The sequence below is a fragment of the Cydia fagiglandana genome, chromosome 18 (genome assembly GCF_963556715.1).
Source record: "Cydia fagiglandana chromosome 18, ilCydFagi1.1, whole genome shotgun sequence".
In the NCBI taxonomy this organism is placed as follows: domain Eukaryota; kingdom Metazoa; phylum Arthropoda; class Insecta; order Lepidoptera; family Tortricidae; genus Cydia; species Cydia fagiglandana.
The window spans coordinates 3,396,717-3,424,269 of NC_085949.1; the positions used below are offsets into that span (position 1 = coordinate 3,396,717).

The following is a 27,553-nucleotide window of genomic DNA, read 5'->3' on the forward strand; positions in this document are numbered from 1 at the left end:
TTGCCATACAAAATAAAAGTGGCCAGTTTTACCACAATTGTAGCATTTTTTCCAAAAAAAATTTTTTCATGGGTATTTAGGGGACCCCGAGATTCCGTGACCAAAATTTCAGCGCGCTAGGACAAAATTAAAAAAGTTTAAATAAAGTCGGCCATATTGAAAAAAAATGGCGGCGTCAAAAACTGCCAGGGTTCCACTATGACATTTGGTCGAGCACCCCCCACCTAAGTCTGACCGTTTGGCCGGGCCGTCATCCATTTTTCTGACCGGAAGCGGACGACCATAAATCGGAATTTTCTGGGGGTAAGGACTACACCTAAACTATCGTGAATATTCATGGTATAAACTACGATAAATAAATAAATTCTCGTTCTCGAGAACATTCTCAGAAGATACCGAGAAATTCTCATGTGGAAAGTTTCGCAACTTTGGAAAGTTCTCGTGCGTGCATTGCTAATTGTATCCACATAAAATCCCAAAAAAAAACAACGGGTTGCACTCCGGGAGTGCCGGCAGAAGTGAAAACTGAATGACATTTAACAGTTTTTCGATCAGGTCACGTGTCCGTCTTACGAATTTTCAATCTGTCGAATATGTCGGTCACGTGACCTGTCGCGAGTTTAACATTTTTTCCCCATCACAAAAAGTGCACAGCGCCGCTAAAGAAGTTTTCACTTCAATAAATAAGCCAGACTTTGATTATCGTTATTTTTTTTCAAAGTGATTGACATCGGTTTTTTACATTTTATAGATCATAAATATTATAATAATGTGGTAGGTAGGTACGTCCCACAATAAAAAAGGAATTAGTTATTTGTTTTACAAGGGGGCAAAGTCGTTGTGTAATCGCTCGTGCTAATACTGATACCCGAGCAAGCGAAATAATCCAAAATGAACCACGAGCGTAGCGAGTGGTTCGAAAAATGGAATCTTGAGCGTTGCGAGGGTTTCAAAGCACGAGGGTTAAACAAAATTTGCCCCCGAGTAAAACAAAATTTTTCACCCCACCAACCCGAAGCAAATGTAAAATATCAAACAAAATCATATCCAAATGAATGTTATTAAATATTTATCATCCAAAATCATCACTTTTAAATGATGATTTTGGAATGTTCTCGAGAACGAGAATTTATTTATTTATCGTAGTTTATACCATGAATATTCACGATAGTTTAGGTGTAGTCCTTACCCCCAGAAAATTCCGATTTATGGTCTGAGAATGTTCTCGAGAACGAGAATTTATTTATTTATCGTAGTTTATACCATGAATATTCACGATAGTTTATGTGTAGTCCTTACCCCCAGAAAATTCCGATTTATGGTCGTCCGCTTCCGGTCAGAAAAATGGATGACGGCCCGGCCAAACGGTCAGACTTAGGTGGGGGGTGCTCGACCAAATGTCATAGTGGAACCCTGGCAGTTTTTGACGCCGCCATTTTTTTTCAATATGGCCGACTTTATTTAAACTTTTTTAATTTTGTCCTAGCGCGCTGAAATTTTGGTCACGGAATCTCGGGGTCCCCTAAATACCCATGAAAAAATTTTTTTTGGAAAAAATGCTACAATTGTGGTAAAACTGGCCACTTTTATTTTGTATGGCAACTTTTAAACGGTGCGTGATAGGTGGGGAGTGCTCGACCAAATGTTATAGAGGGCCCCGAGACAAAACAAACTGCATTAAAAAAAAATCAAAATGGCCGACTATTTTTTTAATTTTTTCAAGTTGGTCCGAGCGCGCTGAGATTTGGCATGGCGGGAGATAGAGGCCTCTAGATTCTAATAAATAAAAAAAAAATTTTTTTGGGAAAAATTGTCGAAAGTCGAAATGTTCTCTGAAATACAGTGAGAATTTAAGAAAAACAACATAGATTTAGATGAGTGTATCTCGAAGAGTTCACGTTTAGAAATCGTTTCTTAAAAAATCTTGATGTCCTTTTCTTAAATTTTCCTTTTTTTATGACAATAAGTACAACACTTCGAAATTTCTTCAATTTCATGGTGTCGTATCTATAAAGAAAACAAGCATATAATTTAACATATTTGCATATTTTAATTGACTACTTATACAATCTAATTTCTATTTATAATTTTATATATCATTCATTTCGTTTGAATAATAACGCACTGTTCGATAACTCTCTTTCCTTTTAGTTCTTAGGCACTTGGTTCTTGTAGTAAGGGTAGTAATCCTTAACGTTGTAGAAGTTGGCGTTCTCTTCTCCCTCGTGGTAGATGAACACATCCTCGTAGTAAATGTTGGGCTGCTTGAAGTAAGTCTCGTACACGGGGCGGTCGAACGGATACAACATGGGCTTCATGTCAGGGAAGAGAGCCTTTAACTCTTCCATCTCCTTAGGCAGAGGAGTGTAGGGGTAGACGACAACGTACAGCTGGAAGGGGAAGCCACCCTTGGTACCCTTAGGCAGCATCATTCTCTGGGGCTGGTAAAAGAACTTCTCAGACATATCGACTGGGACCTTTCCTTGCTTGAACAGCTTCAATAGTTCAACCGCGGGGACGGAGTCCTCCTTGCACAAGGCGAAGTCACGGGAATGGCGCTCGATCTTGTTCTGTCCAGGGATCAGCTTGTGAACGAACCAGTCCAGCTCGACGAAGTTCATCCAGTTTTCTTCAATGTTAAGAGGATAGCCATTGCTGTCGTATTTGGGACCCAGGAAGATCTTGAACACGGCGTCGGTAGCGACTTCGGACTTGACATCGACAGTGACGGTGAAGGGCTTGTGGTTGAGACGAGGTTGACGGACGGTGTAGACGGTGGGGTCATGAGTCTTGAACTCCTCGACGCTGTGGAAGATGTCGTTGGTGATATCAAAGTCGTAGGGCTCAAAGAAGGTGACCAGTTTGTCGGTCTTGACGTTGTTGATCTTGACTCCTTCGAAGTGGAGCTGGCTGTAGCTGCATGGTTCGAGGTACTCTTCCCACTGTAGGAAGTAGTTCAGGATGCGAGCGTAGAACTGGTAGAACATGGGATCGCGCAGAGAGGTCTGGGGCAGCTCCAAAGCGCTCGGCAAGATGGTGTACCTACGAATAAAAAGCTATCAAACCAAATCCAACATTTCGAAAACTTGTTTCACAAGGTGCTTTCATAAGATTTTTATACCTATGTCGCCGTGTGCCTGCTATACTGCCACAATTCAAAATTTTTGATTTTCTGGATTATTGCAGATTCGTATTCAAAATTGTTCAATTTACGACCTTATTTCGAGAGCCATAGCAAAAAAGGTCTTTAAGAGCCTTTTTCTCACAAGTGGCCTTATGCATTTGACCATAAATTGTCAGACAATTCCCTGCAATACAGCCACTTTTGAGTTGTGGCTATAAAGCACACGTTTTAAATGAAGCTTTTGAGTTGCGTCCTAGAAAATAATAATTAGCTGAGTTACACATATTATTATTATCGCGTACAGTGATCTTGTTCCTATCAAAGTTGATATAAGTTCAAAAACTAAAACCCGACTACTGAAAATCGCGCTCTAAAAAGTATGAAACAAGATAGAATTCTTATCTGAAGTTATCAAACAGGAAATATTATAAATGTTATAATTTTTTTAATAAAAAAATACAACGTAATAAAATGTATTACATTTTTGATATATTTACAGAGATATTCAAAGGATCGCCGTGCATGGTCGTATGCCACGATTATAAACTTTAAGGTAAAGTGGCATACGACCACAAGCTATCCTCTGAATCTCTGTAAAAATATAAATAATGTAGTAAATTATACATAATTACGTTGTATTTTTTTATTAAAAAAATTATAACATTTATAATATTTCCTGTTTGATAACTTCAGATAAGAATTCTATCTTGTTTCATACTTTTAGAGCGCGATTTGCAGTAGTCGGGTTTTAGTTTTTGAACTTATTTTTTATTTAATTAATTTTGGGGTCATGACTTCGTTACTAACTACTTATTCGAAGTCACTTTATATTACTTTTTCGAGGGCATCCCCAGTACAGAAATACACGCAGAGCGCCACATATATCGGGCTGCGCTATCCTTTGGCATGGAGGCGCTTTCGGCGCCCAGCTTTGGAACGTGTACAGTGCGCCTCCTACGTCGGGCTACGCCCGACTCTATTACTATGAGGGCGCCGAAGGCGCCCGGCTTTGGAACGCGTAGAGCGTGTCTTGTACGTCGGGCTACGCCTGACTCTTTTAGTATAAGGGCGCCAAAGGCGCCCGGCTTTGGAACGCGTAGAGCGAGCTTCGTACGTCGGGCTACGCCCGACTCTTTTAGTATGAGGGCGCCTTCGGCGCCCGGCTTTGGAACGCGTACAGCGAGCTTCGTACGCCGGGCTACGCCCGACTCTTTTAGTATAAGAGCGCCCAAGGCGCCCGGCTTTGAACGCATACAGTGCGCCTCGTACGACGACGGGCTACACCCGACGCGTTGAGTATGAGGGCGCCGAAGGCGCCCGGCTTTGGAACACGTACAGCGTGCCCGCACGTCTTTTGTACGGCTGTTTCATGCATTTGCCCGGATTTGGTAAGCGTCCAGCGTGTCACGTATGTCGACACTTTTAGTATGAGAAAGTCGAAGTCGCCTGGCTTTGGACTGCTTGCAGCGCGCCACGTACGTCAGGCTACGCCCGACTCCTCTAGTATGAGGGCGCCGAAGGCGCCCGGCTTTGGAACGCGTACAGCGAGCTTCCTACGTCTCTTGTACGGCTGTTTCATACATTTTGGCTGATCTGGACTTATACCTATTCACGTTATAAAATATTGCAGGTCATTAAAAAAAACACTATGTTTATAGCGGCCAAACAAATTTATTTTGCAAATACCTTCTTGTATCGCCGTAGTCGGGTAATACGCGGATAGAATCCAGAGCGCTTGTAGATTCGTAGTTCGAATTACCTACCCGATAAATTAATGTTTCATCGGGTGCATGCAAGCAAAGCCGGTCGCAAAAGCTAACAATATTTATATATTTGAAATGTGCTAACTGAGCTCTTTCAAATAATATTATACATCACGTAATCATTACTTATTTTTATTTTTTTCGTTCGTGACTTTATGACCTCTAGAGGACGCCTTGTTCATTTTTTTGTGACTTCATATAGCCTATAACCAGCGGACGATTAAGATAATTCGAATGACATATCGTTTGTCAAATTATAATGTGTACTTTAGAAGTTATGAGGGAACAAATGAACATACATACATACATACATACCCACATACATACCGGTCAAAATCATAACCCTCCTTTTGCGTTGCCGTAGTCGGGTAAAAATAAAGGGATTTTAACTATTTTGGTGTTTTTATTTATATTTGCATGGTAATCTTTATCCAATAATTTTGTGTTTAAATTTGGCCGCATATCAAAATCTTTAAAAAACGTTTCTGCAATACGGCCACAACTCTAAATACCTGTCTTTCGAGCCTTGTGTCTTAAAAAATATACATTTCTTTTAAAAAGTGGCGTGGTCATAAGGAAGGTTATATCATTCCGAGTAAAAAAAGCTAAATTTTAAATTCATAGACCTAAAACTAAAGGAGTAAGATCCTATTAAACACCCTGAACTATACTCTCAAAACTTTGAGACGCGATTTCTCGAAAAAACGGTTTTTTGAGATGTGGCAGTGTAGCAGGCACACGGCGATGTGTAAATAAATAACTAGAAACAAATATGATGGACAATTAGTTATTTGTTTTACAAGGGGGCAAAGTTGTTGTTTAACCGCTCGTGCTAATATTGATATCCGAGCAAGCGAAAGATTCCAAAATTGAACCACGAGCGTAGCGAGTTTGCGAGGGTTTCAAAGCACGAGGGTTAAACAAAATTTGCCCCCGAGTGAAACACAAAATTTTTCACCACACCAACCCGAAGCAAATATTAGATGTAAAATATCAAACAAAATCAAAACAAATCAAATCCAAATTAATGTTATTAAATATTTATTATCCAAAATCATCATTTAAAAGTCAATTCTACCAGCAAACATAAGAAAACAACTCAAAATTTGCATTTGATTACTTTGCCTCACATGTGAATAAAATGCAACTTTGCTATCAGTTTTTGAAGTGCAAAGTAAGCCTTTCCGAGCTGGTGTGGTGAAAACATATTTCTTCTATATTAAAATTGAAATAATAAAACAGTAGAAATGACGACCGGTCTGGCCTAGTGGGTAGTGACCCTGCCTATGAAGCCGATGGTCCCGGGTTCGAATCCTGGTAAGAGCATTTATTTGTATGATGATATAGATATTTGTTCCTGAGTCATGGTTGTTTTCTATGTATTTATATATTATATATATCGTTGTCTGAGTACCCACAACACAAGCCTTCTTGAGCTTACCGTGGGGCTTAGTCAATTTGTGTAAAAATGTCCTATAATAATAATAAAAAAAAAAACAACTTACTTGTCAGTGGGCTCGGGAGTGCCGGCGAGGAGGTGAAGACCGATGATCTCGTAGAAACGTTCATAGTTCTTAGGCATTTTCTCGTACAAGTCGACGTTGGCGAACCAGTACTTGGCAACGAAGTTGATGGCCTTTTCGTCACGCAGATCGATCTCTTGGTTGTACTGTAAAGGAATTTAATTTTGTATATGAATAATGAGGTGTAAAAAAAGATTATTATATATTTTTTAGGAGTTATACTTACAGCCTTGAAGTTGCCTTGCTCCAAGTAGTACAAGAAAGACTTCTCGTAGGAGTCAAGGTACGAAATGTATTGGTCATTTTTGGGCTTATTGATTTGGTAGTACTCGTTCCTCCAGAAGAAGGGGTAGTAGGTGGACAACTGACTGTAGTAACCGGTCTCGATGGGCTTGTACCACGAGAATTCAGGGATCTCTCCAAGTCCGTTGGTGAGACGGTTGAGATAGTACTTAGCGATGAGCTGTCGGTAGCAGAAATAGTACAAGTCTCCACGGAACTCGTCATAGAGTTTGATGTTCTTGCTTGACCACCAGTACGGGTAAAGTGTCTGGAAGTAGTAGTAGTACGAGTTCATGCCAATATCCTCAGTGAAGTAGGAAAGTTTGTCCTCTTTGCTGCCAGTCAACCAGGGGCTGGTGTAGTTAGAATAGAAGACATATTTTCCATTCTCGTGGTAGATGCCATGGTTGGCAGCATAAGCGGGGTCGATGTCACCGTTCTGCATCTTAGTACGGTAGACCTTCAGGATAGTCTTGGTGTTGACGAAGTACCGAGGGAACATCTCGTACGGCGCAGGTAGAACCAGAGTGTAGGTGTCGGGGCGCACGTAAATGGCCGTATAGAAGGCGTAGAGGAACTGGCCTTCGTTGAAGTGCACGCGGGCGAAGGCGGCGGTCTTATAAAAGGCCTCGAAGTCCTTGGCGTAATAGAAAAGCTTCAAGAGAGCCAAACCCTCTTCTCTCATTTCGTCGTAGAAAACGGAGAAGACTTTGTATTTGGGCATGAAACCGCTCGTGTAATACTCCAAGAACTCTTCAACGACTTTCTTGTCCTGAAATAAAAAGGTTGGTTCAGCGAAGTCCAATGAACTAATCATATAAACTAGGAAACACCATCTAATTATTATTATATAGAATATATTGTAAGTTGCGCCATTTAATGTGCAATTACGTAGGCGTAGGTAGGTACAGCTCTCCATTAGAGCATCATCAAAGGCGTCTAACCTATGGTAGCATTATAAATCGAGAAATTAGGATTGATGACTCCGTGTCCGGTTAACCTAGAGTTTATGCTGTTAGCCACAAAGGCTGGAAACGCCGGTTTGAATAGGGAGTATTACAATGTTCTGCCACCAGAGTGCAGCACTAATTTGTGTAGTAAACCATAGAGTAACTTATACATACTAGGCCTTAAACAATTTTTTGACAAGTTTTCACTATGACATTGATGCATGAAGGAGCTGTGTTTACAGGTGGTCTACCGCGAAACGAGAAAATCAAAATTTCTTTATCTGCCTCGAATCGAATAGGCAAGAGTGATAGAGAGGCAGACACCGAACTTTCAATTGTCGTGTTTCACGGTAGGCCATGAGATTGGCCTAGTGACGCCCTCTACGCAGAGTTTTACGGAATATTCCCTGTATTAAGCCTCGCAAACTGGACAACTCATTCGATTCGCTCATCCGATCTTACCCGGGTATACCTTAACTTACGGTGTAACTGTCAATGTTGGCCTCGACATCGTATTCGTAGCCAATCTTCCAGAAGTCGGCGTCCTTTCTGTACTGTCCTATGCTCTCCAAAAGGAAGAAGATTTTTTCCTAGCGCTCGATGTATTGAGCGTCAACTAAAACAATAAAATAATATATTATTTATTAAATTACACAAATTAAATTTTCATTAGTACTCATCATTCTCTTGCCCTTTTCCCATTCACTTGGGGTCGGTGCAGCATGTCTTTCTCTTCCACACCTCTCTGTCACCCTTCATCTCATCATTTACTTCATTAGTACTACCGTTAAATAACAATAATGTCTGAAGTCAAAATTTACATAAGTACTTAAGTAGGTACATACTTAGAAGGAGTACTTTTTTAGGGTTCCGTAACCAAAGGGTAAAAACGGCACCCTATTACTAAGACTCCGCTGTCCGTCTATCTATCACAAAGCTGTGATAGCATGATCCATGATACAGTTGTACAGTTGTCTAGCAGTTGAAATTTTTACAGATGATGTATTTCTGTTGCCGCTATAACAACAAATCTCTCCCTTCCTTGCCGTATCCGGCAATGGCGACCCCATCAACAATTTATTTATTTATTTAAACTTTATTGCACAAAGTATATACAAAAATGTACAAATGGCGGACTTAATGCCAAATGGCATAACAATTCTTATCCGGATTATGAAATGCCCTTATGTGGCTCGCAAAACCAAACTTTGTCTTGAAGATGCGGTCACACGATGCGCAATGGAGTTGTCCAGTCGAGTTGCGGGTGTATGTGTAGGAGGGCTTAGGTCAACAACAAATAATAAAAACAAAATAAAACTAATATTTAAGTGAGGCTCCCTTACAACAAACGCGGTTTGTTAGCCGTTTTTAGGGTTCCGTACCCAAAGGGTAAAACGGGACCCTATTACTAAGACTTCGCTGTCCGTCCGTCCGTCCGTCCGTCCGTCTGTCACCAGGCTGTAAAAAAATAAATTTAAAAGTCAATTCTACCAGAAAACATAAGAAAACCACTCAAAATTTGCATTTAATTACTTTGCCTCAATGTGAATAAAATGCAACTTTGCTATCAGTTTTTGAAGTGCAAAGTAAGCCTTTCCGAGTTGGTGTTGTGAAAAATATATTAACATTTAATAGTTATTTATGATACAAGTGTGGAAAGTAGGAAATTCGCAACGAGTGGTGATTACTTTATCACCACTCATACATAGTATCCGCACGTGTATCGTACAACGTTTTACAGTACATATGGCTGTTTAAATTCTCGACAAAGAAGCGATGTGAACCAGGTTTTAAATATGTAAGTCCGTCGGCAGTAATCATTAGGCGAGATTTCATTTGTAATCAAAGAATATTCAAGTACATAAACAGCATCCGTGGCCACGAATTTCACTATCACCGTGAGGTCAGCTCATTAAGACCAAATTTAAAACATAATCAATGTCAAAGGCCGCAGATAAACGAAATCGTAAACATATTATGAGAATTGCAAAGTGCATGCTGTTATGCGATAAGAATTCAGATCGAGTATATAAGCCAGTAGGTGGCTGGAATTGGTTTGGCAGAGTTTGAGGTGGCAGGGTTAAGATGAAGACTGTCCTGATCTTAGCAGTTTCTGTGGCTCTGGCGGTCGCCGAGACCGAAAAATACGATGTGAAACTTAAATCTGGTAAGCTTGTAACAACTAAGTTATATCATTACCATTATCTCCAAGCCGTTTTCTACGTCGTTTTTCTACTGCTGAGAGAGACTGGTCGCTCTCAGGTGACTGACGTATATAAAAAACCGGCCAATTGCGAGTTGTACTCGCGCATGAAGGGTTTCGTACCATAAGGCGGTTGTCACACTGCCGCCGCGTCTCGTTGCGAGACGCGGAGCAGCGGACTCGCATGCGGAGACAACGCACCAACGTCCGAGTTTTCTCCGCATCTCCGTCCGGAGCTGCGATGCGCGACGTCCCGCGCTACCTCGTTACTTCGGTCTCGCGTTCATTTCACATTCAAACGTTGAGGTGAAAACAATTCCTATTTGTCGATAAAATGGAAACGGAACTTATTCAGAACGCTGCGGTGATAATTTCAATTTGTTTTTGTACAATCCAGTCATAAAACGCAGAAGACATTGCATGGGTACATCCCTATTTACATACCAGACCTATAAATGGGTCTTTTACTAGAGATTACCAAGATTTAAGGCAACATGAATAATTTTTTTTTTGCACCCGTATGTCAACCTCGTCATTTGATTATTTGCTAAGCAAAATATTCGTCGCATTTAATATTCCAAATTGCTGGACGGCTTTCAATTTCAAAAATAAACTTATCGACGTCGATATCCATTGCGCCTACGTCCTTCTTGCACTAAAATCCGTACGGCACTGCGGAGCTCGGTGTGACATACCCTGCGGCACGCACCGCGTCTCCGTCCGAGCGCGCGAGTCGTCGTGCGTCACGCTCCTCCGCGCGTCGACTCGGAGCCAGTGTGTCGTACCATGTGTTTTTTCTATACAATATCAAGATTCTACATACAAAGTTAAAAAACGCATCAACGGACGTCGCTGCGAGATGCGGAGCAGTGTGACGACCGCCTAACGTAAAAAAACCGGACAAGTGCGAGTCGGACTCGCGCACGAAGGGTTCCGTACCATAATGCAAAAAAAAAACAAAAAGAAAACGGTCACCCATCCAAGTACTGACCACTCCCGACGTTGCTTAACTTTGGTCAAAAATTACGTTTGTTGTATGGGAGCCCCATTTAAATCTTTATTTTATTCTGTTTTTAGTATTTGTTGTTATAGCGGCAACAGAAATACATCATCTGTGAAAATTTCAACTGTCTAGCTATCACGGTTCGTGAGATACAGCCTGGTGACAGACGGACGGACGGACGGACGGACGGACAGCGAAGTCTTAGTAATAGGGTCCCGTTTTACCCTTTGGGTACGGAACCCTAAAAACGGCTAACAAACCGCGTTTGTTGTAAGGGAGCCTCACTTAAATATTAGTTTTATTTTGTTTTTATTATTTGTTGTTGACCTAAGCCCTCCTACACATACACCCGCAACTCGACTGGACAACTCCATTGCGCATCGTGTGACCGCATCTTCAAGACAAAGTTTGGTTTTGCGAGCCACATAAGGGCATTTCATAATCCGGATAAGAATTGTTATGCCATTTGGCATTAAGTCCGCCATTTGTACATTTTTGTATATACTTTGTGCAATAAAGTTTAAATAAATAAATAAATTGTTGATGGGGTCGCCATTGCCGGATACGGCAAGGAAGGGAGAGATTTGTTGTTATAGCGGCAACAGAAATACATCATCTGTAAAAATTTCAACTGCTAGACAACTGTACAACTGTATCATGGATCATGCTATCACAGCTTTGTGATAGATAGACGGACAGCGGAGTCTTAGTAATAGGGTGCCGTTTTTACCCTTTGGTTACGGAACCCTAAAAAAGTACTCCTTCTAAGTATGTACCTACTTAAGTACTTATGTAAATTTTGACTTCAGACATTATTGTTATTTAACGGTAGTACTAATGAAGTAAATGATGAGATGAAGGGTGACAGAGAGGTGTGGAAGAGAAAGACATGCTGCACCGACCCCAAGTGAATGGGAAAAGGGCAAGAGAATGATGAGTACTAATGAAAATTTAATTTGTGTAATTTAATAAATAATATATTATTTTATTGTTTTAGTTGACGCTCAATACATCGAGCGCCAGGAAAAAATCTTCTTCCTTTTGGAGAGCATAGGACAGTACAGAAAGGACGCCGACTTCTGGAAGATTGGCTACGAATACGATGTCGAGGCCAACATTGACAGTTACACCGTAAGTTAAGGTATACCCGGGTAAGATCGGATGAGCGAATCGAATGAGTTGTCCAGTTTCCGAGGCTTAATACAGGGAATATTCCGTAAAACTCTGCGTAGAGGGCGTCACTAGGCCAATCTCATGGCCTACCGTGAAACACGACAATTGAAAGTTCGGTGTCTGCCTCTCTATCACTCTTGCCTATTCGATTCGAGGCAGATAAAGAAATTTTGATTTTCTCGTTTCGCGGTAGACCACCTGTAAACACAGCTCCTTCATGCATCAATGTCATAGTGAAAACTTGTCAAAAAATTGTTTAAGGCCTAGTATGTATAAGTTACTCTATGGTTTACTAAACAAATTAGTGCTGCACTCTGGTGGCAGAACATTGTAATACTCCCTATTCAAACCGGCGTTTCCAGCCTTTGTGGCTAACAGCATAAACTCTAGGTTAACCGGACACGGAGTCATCAATCCTAATTTCTCGATTTATAATGATACCATAGGTTAGACGCCTTTGATGATGCTCTAATGGAGAGCTGTACCTACCTACGCCTACGTAATTGCACATTAAATGGCGCAACTTACAATATATTCTATATAATAATAATTAGATGGTGTTTCCTAGTTTATATGATTAGTTCATTGGACTTCTCTGAACCAACCTTTTTATTTCAGGACAAGAAAGTCGTTGAAGAGTTCTTGGAGTATTACAAGAGCGGTTTCATGCCCAAATACAAAGCCTTCTCCGTTTTCTACGACGAAATGAGAGAGGAGGGTTTTGCTCTCTTGAAGCTTTTCTATTACGCCAAGGACTTCGAGGCCTTTTATAAGACCGCCGCCTTCGCCCGCGTGCACTTCAACGAAGGCCAGTTCCTCTACGCCCTCTTTACGGCCATTTACGTGCGCCCCGACACCTATACTCTGGTTCTACCTGCGCCGTACGAGATGTTCCCTCAGTACTTCGTCAATACCAAGACTATCCTGAAGGCCTACCGTACTAAGATGCAGAACGGCGACTTTGACCCCGCCTATGCTGCCACCCACGGCATCTACCACGAGAACGGAAAATATGTCTTCTATTCCAACTACACCAGTCCGTGGTTGACCGGCAGCATTGAGGACAAACTTTCCTACTTCACTGAGGATATTGGCATGAACTCGTACTACTACTACTTCCAGACACTTTACCCGTACTGGTGGTCAAGCAAGAACATCAAACTCTATGACGAGTTCCGTGGAGACTTGTACTATTTCTGCTACCGACAGCTCATCGCTAAGTACTATCTCAACCGTCTCGCCAACGGACTTGGAGAGATCCCTGAATTCTCGTGGTACAAGCCCATCGAGACCGGTTACTACAGCCAGTTGTCCACCTACTACCCCTTCTTCTCGAGGAACGAGTACTACCAAATCAATAAGCCCGAAAATGACCAATACATTTCGTACCTTGACTCCTACGAGAAGTCTTTCTTGTACTACTTGGAGCAAGGCAACTTCAAGGCTGTAAGTATAACTCCTAAAAAATATATAATAATCTTTTTTTACACCTCATTATTCATATACAAAATTAAATTCCTTTACAGTACAACCAAGAGATCGATCTGCGTGACGAAAAGGCCATCAACTTCGTTGCCAAGTACTGGTTCGCCAACGTTGATTTGTACGAGAAAATGCCTAAGAACTATGAACGTTTCTACGAGATCATCGGTCTTCACCTCCTCGCCGGCACTCCCGAGCCCACTGACAAGTAAGTTGTTATTTTTTATTATTATTATAGGACATTTTTACACAAATTGACTAAGCCTCACGGTAAGCTCAAGAAGGCTTGTGTTGTGGGTACTCAGACAACGATATATATAATATATAAATACATAGAAAACAACCATGATTCAGGAACAAATATCTATATCATCATACAAATAAATGCTCTTACCAGGATTCGAACCCGGGACCATCGGCTTCATAGGTAGGGTCACTACCCACTAGGCCTGACCGGTCGTCATTTCTACTGTTTTATTATTTCAATTTCAATATAGAAGAAATATGTTTGTCCATCATATTTGTTTCTAGTTATTTATTTACGGCTGCTATTTAACTGATCACCAGATTTAATAAAATTTAATACCAAAAAATCTACTTTACCACCCTAAAATCATAAATGATCACCAAATTTATAACACCATTTTAATGTGAAATGATTACCAATTTTATTACATTTTACTATTCTATTAAAGGAAATGACACCAAACTAATCATTATTAACCCAAAAATTATAAATGATTACCAAATTTCAAACCCCGTTTTAATGTCAATTGATAACCAAATTTTTACATCTTGCTATCCTATTAAATAAAATGACACCAAAATAATCATTGTAAACCCAAAAATAGTAAATGACCACCAAAATTAGAACTCCAATTTAATGTAAAATTATAACCAAATTTTTAAATATTGCTATCCTATTAAAGTAAATGACTCCAAAATAATCATTTTAAACCCAAAAATAGTAAATGACCACCAAAATTGTAACCACATTGTTTCTGTATGGATCACAGTTCAAACCTAACCTAACCCACTTTTCTAGTAGCATTTCGTTTCTGTAAGGGTCACAGTTCAAACCTAACCTAACCCACTTTTCTACTAGCATTTCTTTTCTGTAAGGGTCGCAGTTCAAACCTAACCTAACCCACTTTTCTACTAGCATTTCTTTTCTGTAAGGGTCGCAGTTCAAACCTAACCTAAGCCACTTTTCTACTAGCATTTCTTTTCTGTAAGGGTCGCAGTTCAAACCTAACCTAACCCACTTTTCTAAGTGCATTTCGTTTCTGTAAGGGTCGCAGTGCTGACCTAGCCCACTTAACTGATAGCAGTTCAAACCTAACCTAACCTCTAGTAGCATATCAGTATGCTATTAGAAAAGTAGGTGAGGTTAGGTAGGTTTGCGGTGTGGGGTAAGGGGGTTGAGCGGGAGGGGCTAGTAATTTTGGCGTCATTTTATTTTATTTAGTAATATGTATACATTTTTTGGTAATCATAGTGGTTTATTTAGGTGAACATATCGCATTAATTTGGTCTTCAAGATTTGGTGATCATTAATGATTTTTGGTAATCATTCAATATATTTGGTATTCGAATACAATTTGAAGTGCAGTCGTAATTAAAACGGTGGTACTTTTGTAATTTTAGGGCTTATTTTTTTGGTGTTCAGTAATTTTTTTTGGTAAGCATGTGTTTTTTATTTAGGGTACCAAAGTTTTTTTTGGTGGTCATTATATTTGTAGCCTTTATTTACACATACGTATAAAAATCTTATGAAAGCACCTTGTGAAACAACTTTTCGAAATGTTGGATTTGGTTTGATAGCTTTTTATTCGCAGGTACACCATCTTCCCGAGCGCTTTGGAGCTGCCCCAGACCTCTCTGCGCGATCCCATGTTCTACCAGTTCTACGCTCGCATCCTGAACTACTTCCTACAGTGGGAAGAGTACCTCGAACCATACAGCTACAGCCAGCTCCACTTCGAAGGAGTCAAGATCAACAACGTCAAGACCGACAAACTGGTCACCTTCTTTGAGCCCTACGACTTTGATATCACCAACGATATCTTCCACAGCGTCGAGGAGTTCAAGGCTCATGACCCCACCGTCTACACCGTCCGTCAACCTCGTCTCAACCACAAGCCCTTCACCGTCACTGTCGATGTCAAGTCCGAAGTCGGTACCGACGCCGTGTTCAAGGTCTTCCTGGGTCCCAAATACGACAGCAATGGCTATCCTCTTAACATTGAAGACAACTGGATGAACTTCGTCGAGCTGGACTGGTTCCGTCATAAGCTGATCCCTGGACAGAACAAGATCGAACGCCATTCCCGTGACTTCGCCTTGTGCAAGGAGGACTCCGTCCCCGCGGTTGAACTATTGAAGCTGTTCAAACAAGGAAAGGTCCCAGTTGATATGTCTGAGAAGTTCTTCTACCAGCCCCAGAGAATGATGCTGCCTAAGGGTACCAAGGGTGGCTTCCCCTTCCAGCTGTACGTTGTCGTCTACCCCTACACTCCTCTGCCTAAGGAGATGGAAGTGTTCAAGGCTCTCTTCCCTGACATGAAGCCCATGTCTTATCCTTTCGACCGCCCCGTGTACGAGACTTACTTCAAGCAGCCCAACATTTACTACGAGGATGTGTTCATCTACCACGAGGGAGAAGAAAACGCCAACTTCTACAACGTTAAGGATTACTACCCTAGCTATAAGAATCAAGTGCCTAAGATCTAAAAGGAAAGAGAGTTATCGAACAGTGCGTTATTATTCAAACGAAATGAATAATATATAAAATTATAAATAGAAATTAGATTGTATAAGTAGTCAATTAAAATATGCAAATATGTTAAATTATATGCTTGTTTTCTTTATAGATACGACACCATGAAATTGATGAAATTTCGAATTGTTGTACTTATTGTCATAAAAAAGGAAGATTTAAGAAAAGGACATCAAGATTTTTTAAGAAACGATTTCTAAAAGAGAACTCTTCGAGATGCACTTGTTAGAATATTATTATCCTATGTACAAATTGTATTACGTATGAAACTGACCTGTTTCTCTTTGAAGTCCAATGTTGATAATATATTGCACTATTTAAACACTTAAACGCAACTTCACGTGAAGTTTACACAATTGGTGATTTATGTGGGTACGATACGAAACCACGGTAGATAAGAGAAACAGGGGTAGTGGTAACTTTAATAATAATATAGTAGTTAACCTACTACTAAGATTTGTACATTACTTTTAAGTGATTTATTATGTATATATATTACTGATTAGTAATTATGTATAACGGAATTTAATGAAAAGATGTTATAATCATTTTATGTTGGATATTTCGATAAATGGACGAGGTACATGAGAAACCACGATTGTGACGTCATTTGTGGAATGACAAGTGGCATAATTAACCAGGTGCAAGTGGCTGGCTAGCGATGGGCATAAAAGGGCCCGACCAAATTCATTTGAGTCAGTCTGCTTTGAGCATCAGCACTGAGTTAATCGTCGCCAAAGGAATATTCAAAGTTAAGTAAATACTATGTTGATAATTAATAATATGTATTATAATAATTAAGTATTTACTTGATTAATTAAATAGATGGATTAATTAATTCAATCATCTTTTAGTGAATAATTACTCTTAGTAATTATATTTATTAGTTGTTGATAATAAGGTGAATAAATAGGATGATTGACTTTAATAAACAGTTTTATTTTCAACACATGTAGTGTTTATTATTTTATTTATGATACTTATAACCCCAATAACAACCAGTGATTGTTTTAGCAGTTGTATATACTTTGAACCAAGGTAAATAAATAACTAACGACAAGTTATGCCTAAATTATACGCCAAACATAGTGTTATTAGGCAGTAATGGGAATAGAAGTAATATTGATTATTCATTTTGAGTTTTATATTTAAAATTTGCTTATTTACATGGAAGTGGGGTTTCTCCTTATTTACTTAGACAGCTATTTTAATTCGCTTTTCTCACATCAGAAGTGGGATGTTACACACATTCTATGCCTACAAAACTAATGTTTCAGGAGCAGTACGAGTATACGACTGATTATGCTAGTCAAAAGCCGGACGCTACCCAACTCTAAGAACTGTATGCTGCGCTATACTGGACACAAGGACACTGCTGGTATCTCATTTTCAGTGAAAACCCCAGGTGAAACAAGATATTTGGTATACTAAGCATGACACTTTTTATGAAGAACAGCAGCAAACAGCTTAAAGGAAATCGCGAAACAGAAACTGCCGCGCCTGTGAGACGCTGCGGAGTGGCGCCTGTCTGGAAGGATGACTGATGAATTACCTATGTTGTTTCTGGTATGTTAAAATTTGGTTTAATTTAAAAAGTAGGACTATTTATGTTAAATACCTTAAACGTCGTCAACATCAGTATTATTACCTTCACCGCGAAACTACCTACGAATAGTTACTGATTTGGATAAACGTAAACATCTGCTCTTTTTATAACCGGTCGTATGTAACCAGCCATAATGAGACTTAAATAAATATATTCTATTTAAAACGACGATTTGGTTAATGATTGAATAGGAGAATAAAAAAGGGTTATTTGTGAAAACGTTGAAATAACGTTATTTATAGCCCGGATAATTATTTTTCGAAATCAGTTAGCTACAACTCTAATCTTATTTTATTAGAAGAGTTTGAGGTCTCCATTAAAGACTACGTTTGAATTTAGCTAAGCGGTTAAATATAATGGGCATTTGAATTGTAACTTACCGCGTGTCATAAGTTAGGTATTTCACGTTCAGCTGCCGGTTTAGTTACGAATTTGATACTTTATTTAAGTGTCACGGTTTTGATATTGATCGTCAGTTTTGTGACTTTTCTTAACCGACCGTTAACGGTATACGGGAAAGTGAAAATGCCCTTGTACGTTCTTTGTATTTGAATAGTCACATTATTTCTTATTTTTGTTACGATTGACACGATAATAAATATTATTATAATATCTGTTAGGTACTTAATATTTATATAATGCCAGTTACTTAGGTTAGTTTTTTTAATAGTCTGATATCGAAGTCACATATCTTAAAGATACAAGAGACTGTTTAAATAAGTAAGAACAGTAAATGAAATAAAATAAATAATATTCAACTGTCAGGTCATTGTAAAGTACTGTATAGGATAAAGTCAGCATACTTTTTAATCTTCAAGCTCCTCGTAAGCTTATCGATATACAACAGTCTGTAGTCGTGATACTTGCATAAATAGTAATAACGGTTATTTACAATTTTGTACATACCGTCGTAAGATAGGAGACTTACTGCTAGTTCCGTGTACAGATAGTAATACGTGTTTTAAAATTTTGACATAAAAGCGTTTTTGATAGTATGCTTCCAGTTAGCTTAATAAATTTACTAATTGATTGAATATTAAATGACTACTAAAATAAGAGATACCTCAGTGACAACTTTAGACAATTACGTCGTACAAAAAGTAGACTAGTCAGTTGTTCTTGTGGTTATCAGAGGTAATAAAATTGAAGTCCCGTATTAGTAAATAATGTTTTGAAACCGTGAAAGTTGAAAGGTAGTGTTTTGCACATGAAAATTATTCAGTAAATAAAAAGGACATATTCTCTTGGTAATAAAATTACTTTATTAAAAAAAAAGAAAAATACACAACTTAGAGTAGGTACGATCGATTAATGAGTATAAGATAAACGTATTCCTTTAGGAAAATTCGTCTAGCTGACTTGTAAGGAACGTAAATAAATAATAATACAATATTTTAAACCGTTATATGTATATGTACCACCATTCACATGGTCAGGTGGTAATTAATTGTACTAGGCAATTTTGTACCTATGACCTTCTGTAGGGCTAATACGGTCGGCTCTTTGTCATTTGCCATCATGCCTGTCACGTTCTAACAAAAATGTAATACGAGAGTAACTCATGGAATGGCGGGTGATAAAATGCGACCATAATACCGCTGTCCTAGAGAATGACTTTTGTATGAAAAGTACGCCTTTGTACGATAAGTTCTTTTGCACAATTAAGATTCAACTAGGAGATTATCTCGTTATCTGCTAAATAGGTTTAAATACAGTTACGATCGAAGCTCAAAAAAAAAAAAACATTTAAGAAGAAGTACGTTTCCTATTATATGTAACCGCATTTTTGCCATCGAAGCTTCAGAGATAGATCTATACATATTGAATACATTATAGAGAATTCTGACCACTGACTTTTAGAGTACCTAGTTGTTTTGTGGGATGGCCGAACGGAGTTAAAAATTATGTTAGGTTAGGTTTATATAAAATTCTTAGGAGCGATCCAACGTAGGAAGTTCTAATAGAATGAAAATGAAAAAAAATGTTTATTTCTGTTAAACAATAAAGGATAAGATCTCCTTGTAGGATAGACGTTACCAGTGGCAGGAGAATGGTTTTTAAACATAATTTATTGTAAATTAATTAGGGACATAGGGCTCGCAGAATTATTTTCCATTTGTCACAATTTTGAGCAGCTACTTCCAGCTCTTTCCAGTCGAGTCCACTTGAGTCAGCCTCCTTCTCAACTGACCGCTTCCATGTTGTACAAGGCCTCCCCGACCATCTAAATGCCAGCTGAATGCCAAAATAATTTTGTATTTAACAGATACGTAAAGCTTAGTTTTATTTCCCCACTTTTAAGTTCATTATTTATTGTGGTTGTAAGCTTATAGAAGAAGAACTTAGTAAGTTTTACGGAGGTTGGAGGTCTTGGATTGGAAACTTTCATGTGTTGGCGTTTTCATTTGTCAAAAAAAAAAAGAAGAGATTGCCTACCAGGTTGGAGTTCCCGGGTTCGATACCCAGTGGGTACATCTATTTGTGTGTTTATCGGAAGGATTTGTTCCTTAGCCGTGAATGTTTATTTTATGTATATAAGTATGAATATTTATGTACATATGCATAAATATATTTATACATCTCTATCGTCTTCTAGTGCCCGAAACATAAGCTAGTTGAGCTTGCTATGGGACTAAGAAGTTTATATACTTATGGTGATAATTTATGTATTATAAAAAAAAGACAAAGTAAAGAGATGTATGTAAGAGATGTATGTTGGTTGGTCATATGACTGACGATGATGATGGTGATGTTATGAGCAAGTCATATATCACTTTATGGCCAATGAAAAAAAAAAAAAGAGAATGATGTATGAAAGAATGCTTGATGAAGTTGAGAAATCCATGGTGAAAAAAAAAAAAAGAGAGAGAAATGCAAAAAGAAATAACTGGTGCATTTGTACACGTGTTGGCCTGAAAAAAAAAAAAAAAGAGAAATGCAAAAAAAAATAAATGGTGCATTTGAAGTGTTGGCCTGAAAAAAAAAAAGAGAGATGCGCAATATATATGTATATGTTTATCTTATATTTTGTTTTTATTGGGTGCTAGTACTAGCATAAGGCAAATATAATATGATTATTTCTATCTATGTTTGAGATGAGACAGTCTCTGGCCAAACTATAGTAATGGGTATCGAAATTGTATGATCATACAATACTTACCTAACAGACCATAATGAGGTGTACTTCGGGAACGAAGTACAAGTCAGTATGGCCGTGTTAGAATATTATTATCCTATGTACAAATTGTATTACGTATGAAACTGACCTGTTTCTCTTTGAAGTCCAATGTTGATAATATATTGCACTATTTAAACACTTAAACGCAACTTCACGTGAAGTTTACACAATTGGTGATTTATGTGGGTACGATACGAAACCACGGTAGATAAGAGAAACAGGGGTAGTGGTAACTTTAATAATAATATAGTAGTTAACCTACTACTAAGATTTGTACATTACTTTTAAGTGATTTATTATGTATATATATTACTGATTAGTAATTATGTATAACGGAATTTAATGAAAAGATGTTATAATCATTTTATGTTGGATATTTCGATAAATGGACGAGGTACATGAGAAACCACGATTGTGACGTCATTTGTGGAATGACAAGTGGCATAATTAACCAGGTGCAAGTGGCTGGCTAGCGATGGGCATAAAAGGGCCCGACCAAATTCATTTGAGTCAGTCTGCTTTGAGCATCAGCACTGAGTTAATCGTCGCCAAAGGAATATTCAAAGTTAAGTAAATACTATGTTGATAATTAATAATATGTATTATAATAATTAAGTATTTACTTGATTAATTAAATAGATGGATTAATTAATTCAATCATCTTTTAGTGAATAATTACTCTTAGTAATTATATTTATTAGTTGTTGATAATAAGGTGAATAAATAGGATGATTGACTTTAATAAACAGTTTTATTTTCAACACATGTAGTGTTTATTATTTTATTTATGATACTTATAACCCCAATAACAACCAGTGATTGTTTTAGCAGTTGTATATACTTTGAACCAAGGTAAATAAATAACTAACGACAAGTTATGCCTAAATTATACGCCAAACATAGTGTTATTAGGCAGTAATGGGAATAGAAGTAATATTGATTATTCATTTTGAGTTTTATATTTAAAATTTGCTTATTTACATGGAAGTGGGGTTTCTCCTTATTTACTTAGACAGCTATTTTAATTCGCTTTTCTCACACACTCATCTAAATCTATGTTGTTTTAATTAATTTCTTTAACTACCGCGTATTGCTTAATACCTTAGAGCATCTTAAAAGTTTAATACATTTAAATTGAAATTTCAATTTTGTTTACAAAATTAATTAAGTGCTCAATCTACCACTATAGTAGAACAAGAGAACAATAGCGAATATTTAACTCTGCGTAGAGGGCGTTACTAGCGCAATCACAGGGCCTACTGCGAAACACGAAACACGATAATCGAAAATTCGGTTTCTGCCTCTCTATCAGTCTTGCCTGAGCCCTGAGCCCAGAGCACCTGTAAACAAACCTCCTTAATGCATCAATGTCATAGTGAAAACTTGTCAAATAATTGTTGAAGGCCTTGTACGTATAAGTAGATCTATGGTTTACTATGTACACTAGTGCTGCACTCTGGCAGCAGAACACTGCAGTAATACTCCCTATTAACGTAACTCAACCAAACTAATAAGACCTATGACATGTCAATGTAAGGTCAAACACTGATAGTTCGAGATATCTAATACCAACTAATACTAGGCCAATCGAATTCGATTTTTTTAAGAATTATACAGGGTGTTTGGTGCATCGTTTGCCAAATTAAAACGGCAGATAGGTTGAGTCATTTGCTATCTTCCCCGGCCTAGAAATTTTTAATTTTGCGCACTTTTTTTTTCAGCTCTATGCCAGTTTTTCGTAAATTTCAAATTTTTACTTGCACAGTAGTAAAAAAACCATGGCCAATATTTTTGTACGCATGAGTAAGATAGCAAATGACTCAACCTATCTGCCGTTTCAATTTGGCAAACAATTTACCAAACACCCTGTATAGAAAGAAAATATAAAAATTATAGAAAGCACGCTGGAAATCGTTTTACGGGCCGAGTGTTGCATATATTTAGTACTTAAAAATTAAAATTTAAACTACACCATACAGTGGCAAAAATATATCAAAAGAGACGAAGATATCGAACGTGTTGTGTATTCCGCGGTAGCTATGTTCTTACGAAATGTAATAAATATCTAAGTACATAATGTACATAACAAAATCAGTTCATTTTGCCTATAAACTTCCATATCTAGTTATCATATTAATTAAAATTTAGCCAATTAAATAATTTGGCAAATAAAATGTACTTAGGTATTCCAAATATGCAGCCATTCATTCTGGTTTAGTTCCGGACCTGGTCATGTTTGAGCCGCTGTAGTGCCTCGGACCTTGGAGACCCGGAGCACACTGAATATTTAGGGAGCTAGCGAAGCATCTCACTGATGCTACGGGTGGCCAGAGGGCTGGCCACTTCCTTGCCCAGCGAATTGGCATCACCATACAGAGCGGTAATGCCACCAGCTTTCTGGGCACCCTACCATCCGGCGCCGAGCTTGTTTCCATATTTTACTTATAAATATGTGTATAATTATATATTTTTTTAGTTAATTTAATTTATTATTATTTCTGTTTTTTAGGGTTCCGTACCCAAAGGGTAAAACGGGACCCTATTACTAAGACTTCGCTGTCCGTCCGTCCGTCCGTCCGTCTGTCACCAGGCTGTATCTCACGAACCGTGATAGCTAGCTAGCGTGATGTCTAGACAGCTGAAATTTTCACAGATTATGTATTTCTGTTGCCGCTATAACAACAAATACTAAAAACAGAATAAAATAAAGATTTAAATGGGGCTCCCATACAACAAACGTGATTTTTGACCAAAGTTATTTTTTTTTTAATTAAAGTTACAAGACTATATGGTTGGATTTGGGGTTGAACAAAAGATATTAAAATTTTACAGAAACGGTTTTTTTTTCATCTCTCTAGCTCTAAAAATAAAGATTTTAGACCCGGGTCAAATTTTTATTTTTCATTTTTTGATTTTTTTTTTGTCCAAATCGGTCCCAAAAAGGTCTATGTATACGGAAATGCATTAGTCGTTTAGTACTTTGTACTAACGACAGCTCAAAACTGAAGTCCATTTTGCTTTATCTCTTACCGTTTTCGAGATATATCGTTCTGCAGGTACGAATTTACGAAAAAACTTTGCTATTAACTCCATCAGGCGCTGATGACTTTTTGTATGGATATATTGAAATCCGACTCGCACTTGACCGTTTTACATAGATTAATTTTTTTTTTGTAATTTCGGGTTAGTAAGTTCGGGTCATGATTTATATGGTAATCATCATCATCATCATCATCATCATCATCATCATCATTTTCGCTTTCAGTCGCCCACTGCTGAGTATAGGCCTCTCTTCGTGTACGCCACTTATATACATGCATTTATGTGTATGGTAATATTTAGTAAGTGACATGGCATAATGTATATTGACATAATCTGTCAAACTGTCAAATTTGTTTTTTTTTGTCAAATTTAGTGTAAAGTATTATATTTTGTCATAGTTTAGTACTAAATGTCAATGTTGGGTAATTTTTTGTAGACTGTATTTCTCATCTTAAGGGCCGGCAACGCACTTGCAGCCCCAGTGATCGCTGTGCTTATGTATTTTTGGGCGAGTTTTTGGGTTTCGTATGGGAATATTTGGTACAAAGGGACATGTTACAGTGTCCCAGTGTATATTGACATGATCTGTCAAACTGTCACATTTGACAGTTTTTGTCAAATTTAGTGTAAGATCATATTTTGTCATGGTTAAGTACAAAATAAAATTACTTAAATATTATTATTGAATAGAATAGAATAGAATAGGTAATTATATGGTAATCATCATCATCATCATTTTCGCTTTCAGTCGCCCACTGCTGACCTATAGGCCTCTCTTCGTGTACGCCACTTATAAACATGCATTTATGTGTATGGTAATATTTAGTACAAAGTGACATGGCATAATGTATATTGACATAATCTGTCAAACTGTCAAATTTGTTTTTTTTTGTCAAATTTAGTGTAGAGTATTATATTTTGTCATAGTTTAGTACTAAATGTCAATGTTGGGTAATTTTTTGTAGACAGCATTTCTCATCTTAAGGGCCGGCAACGCACTTGCAGCCCCAGTGATCGCTGTGCGTATGTATTTTTGGGCGAGTTTTTGGGTTTCGTATGGGAATATTTGGTACAAAGGGACATGTTACAGTGTCCCAGTGTATATTGACATGATCTGTCAAACTGTCAAATTTGACAGTTTTTGTCAAATTTAGTGTAAGATCATATTTTGTCATGGTTAAGTACAAAATAAAATTAATTAAATATTATTATTGAATAGAATAGAATAGAATAGGTAATTATATGGTAATCATCATCATCATCATTTTCGCTTTCAGTCGCCCACTGCTGACCTATAGGCCTCTCTTCGTGTACGCTACTTATATACATGCATTTATGTGTATGGTAATATTTAGTACAAAGTGACATGGCATAATGTATATTGACATAATCTGTCAAACTGTCAAATTTGTTCGTTTTTGTCAAATTTAGTGTAAAGTATTATATTTTGTCATAGTTTAGTACTAAATGTCAATGTTGGGTAATTTTTTGTAGACTACATTTCTCATCTTAAGGGCCGGCAACGCACTTGCAGCCCCAGTGATCGCTGTGCTTATATATTTTTGGGCGACTTTTTGGGTTTCGTATGGGAATATTTGGTAAAGCCTAACAAGTTCCTTTTTAGCCCTCGCCACGTTGCGGATTTTCGATGGAACTAATTTATTTTAATGGCAATTATTTTGTTTGACATACGACATTGAAAGTCATTGAATGTCACCGATGTAAACAAATCGAAAATGATTGTAAATATTTCAGGATAATAATAGATTTTGCAATCAAAATGCCCAAAAAAATTCACACCGATGCTAAACAAATAATTTTAAATACATTAAAATACTTGCGACAGAAAAAGGATACGGGATTCAGTAGCATTCCATTAAACAATGTTGTGAAATTATTTGTTGACATGACGGGTACTGATTTTCATAGTGAGTTTGTAATAAACTGGTTAGTTTTGTACTAAATATGAATATTAATTATTAAATTATTATTTTTCTCATTTAAGGCGTCTTTAGTGCTATAATCAAAAATATTTATTATAAGAATGAGCCATTACCACCACGAGTGACTGAATCTGGTAAATATATATACGGAGGTCGAATATTTAGAATCAAATTATGGCGGATAGGTAAATTATTCATACTTAATTATCAACTAAACATGCTCTTTCGATTGGGTTTCGATTGGGAAACATACTTCTACAACTCACATGTACATAATTGTATACCTCACTCGCTCTTGCACGATGCCAATACACACTGTCCCGACTATTCATGACGTACACGTATTGTTGCTATATGTAAGCTGTTTGTAGCGACATTATATCAGGGCTAAAAAAGAACTTGTCAGGCTATACAAAGTGACATGTTATAGTGTCCCAGTGTATATTGACATGATCTGTCAAACTGTCAAATTTGACAGTTTTTTTGTCAAATTTAGTGTAAGATCATATTTTGTCATGGTTAAGTACAAAATAAAATTACTTAAGTATTATTGTTGACAGATACTGTCAATTGGGATGTTGTTTGACAGAATCTGTAAGAATCTTGAAAGTTGAAAGTTTTTTAATAAATATGGATCTTGCTTACGCAGCGTCTTATGTAGGCGAACATCGCGCGATCCCGAAGCGAAACGGCGGGACGCGGCGCGAGGCGGCTCAATCAATCCTTTGATGCCCATAGAAGTGTCCTATGTAAGCGATCTCGTTGTGACCACGGTGCGGCGCGATTTGATGAATGCTGATGGTCCTCGTTATTATGCTCAAGGCATTAGTCTTAAATAGTAGGTACTTAATGATTCGGTTAAATTATGTTCTAATGTATGGGCAAGAAAAACTAATTATAGCCAGCATTCTATGAATGTAGTATGATACCTTTGGGTATGGTGCTTTACGCACACTAGCGTCCCTCCCCCTCCCCCTGACGCAACTCCCCCTTTTAGCATGAAATATGTCCCGGTTTACGGTTTTTTTTTATTTTTGAGAAAAGTATTAGAGTTAGGAAATAAGTGTCAAGGTAAGAAATAATCCTTAATAAATTTTAAACAAAAAAGGTTATATATAGGGATGTACCGACTAGTCGCCGACTAGTCGGGAAAGCCGACTATCCGGCCACATTTGTAGTCGGCGATTAGTCGGCGACTAGTCGGCAAAAATGGCCGATTAGTCGGCGACTAGTCGGCAAAAATGGCCGATTAGTCGGTACTTTATTAGTGAAAGAATACCATATGTTTTATGTTTATTTTATTAAAATACCTTATCAGGATGCATACGGAAACTTTTGTTCATATAAATAATTGACCGTTTGATCGTTATCGTATGTCGGTAGGCTGGTGTTTTCCTCTACAGGTCGATCTCAACTGATTCTCGTGTAATTTCATATGCAAGTTCGACAGTTAATTATTTTTATTGTTATTCAGTTTTTTTTGACACCTGGATAGATGCACT

At 37.8% G+C, this 27,553-nt stretch overlaps 2 protein-coding genes across 2 annotated transcripts; one reads left to right on the forward strand and one right to left on the reverse strand.

Annotated features, from left to right (window-relative positions):
- Window positions 1-2,136: 2,136 nt before the first annotated feature.
- LOC134673579 (arylphorin subunit alpha-like) lies at window positions 2,137-8,401 on the reverse strand. Its single transcript, XM_063531577.1, has 5 exons — window positions 8,384-8,401; window positions 8,125-8,232; window positions 6,637-7,464; window positions 6,393-6,556; window positions 2,137-3,042 (listed from the first exon to the last, which is right to left on the reverse strand). The coding sequence occupies exons 1-5, from the start codon at window positions 8,399-8,401 to the stop codon at window positions 2,148-2,150; spliced, it is 2,013 nt and encodes a 670-aa protein (XP_063387647.1). The 3' UTR covers window positions 2,137-2,147.
- Window positions 8,402-9,727: 1,326 nt separating this feature from the next.
- LOC134673580 (arylphorin subunit alpha-like) lies at window positions 9,728-16,241 on the forward strand. The gene is made up of 5 exons (XM_063531578.1): window positions 9,728-9,809; window positions 11,846-11,979; window positions 12,640-13,467; window positions 13,548-13,711; window positions 15,342-16,241. The coding sequence occupies exons 1-5, from the start codon at window positions 9,728-9,730 to the stop codon at window positions 16,234-16,236; spliced, it is 2,103 nt and encodes a 700-aa protein (XP_063387648.1). The 3' UTR covers window positions 16,237-16,241.
- Window positions 16,242-27,553: the final 11,312 nt, after the last annotated feature.

Coding starts and splice junctions, on each gene's coding strand:
- LOC134673580 (XM_063531578.1), top strand. CDS start 9,728: ATGAAGACTGTCCTGATCTTAGCAGTTTCTGTGGCTCTGGCGGTCGCC. Junction 13,468..13,547: donor AGCAAGGCAACTTCAAGGCT/GTAAGTATAACT, acceptor ATTCCTTTACAG/TACAACCAAGAGATCGATCT. Junction 13,712..15,341: donor ACTCCCGAGCCCACTGACAA/GTAAGTTGTTAT, acceptor TTTTATTCGCAG/GTACACCATCTTCCCGAGCG.
- LOC134673579 (XM_063531577.1), bottom strand. Junction 7,465..8,124: donor CCAACATTGACAGTTACACC/GTAAGTTAAGGT, acceptor TTTTTATTTCAG/GACAAGAAAGTCGTTGAAGA. Junction 3,043..6,392: donor ACTCCCGAGCCCACTGACAA/GTAAGTTGTTTT, acceptor TTTTATTCGTAG/GTACACCATCTTGCCGAGCG.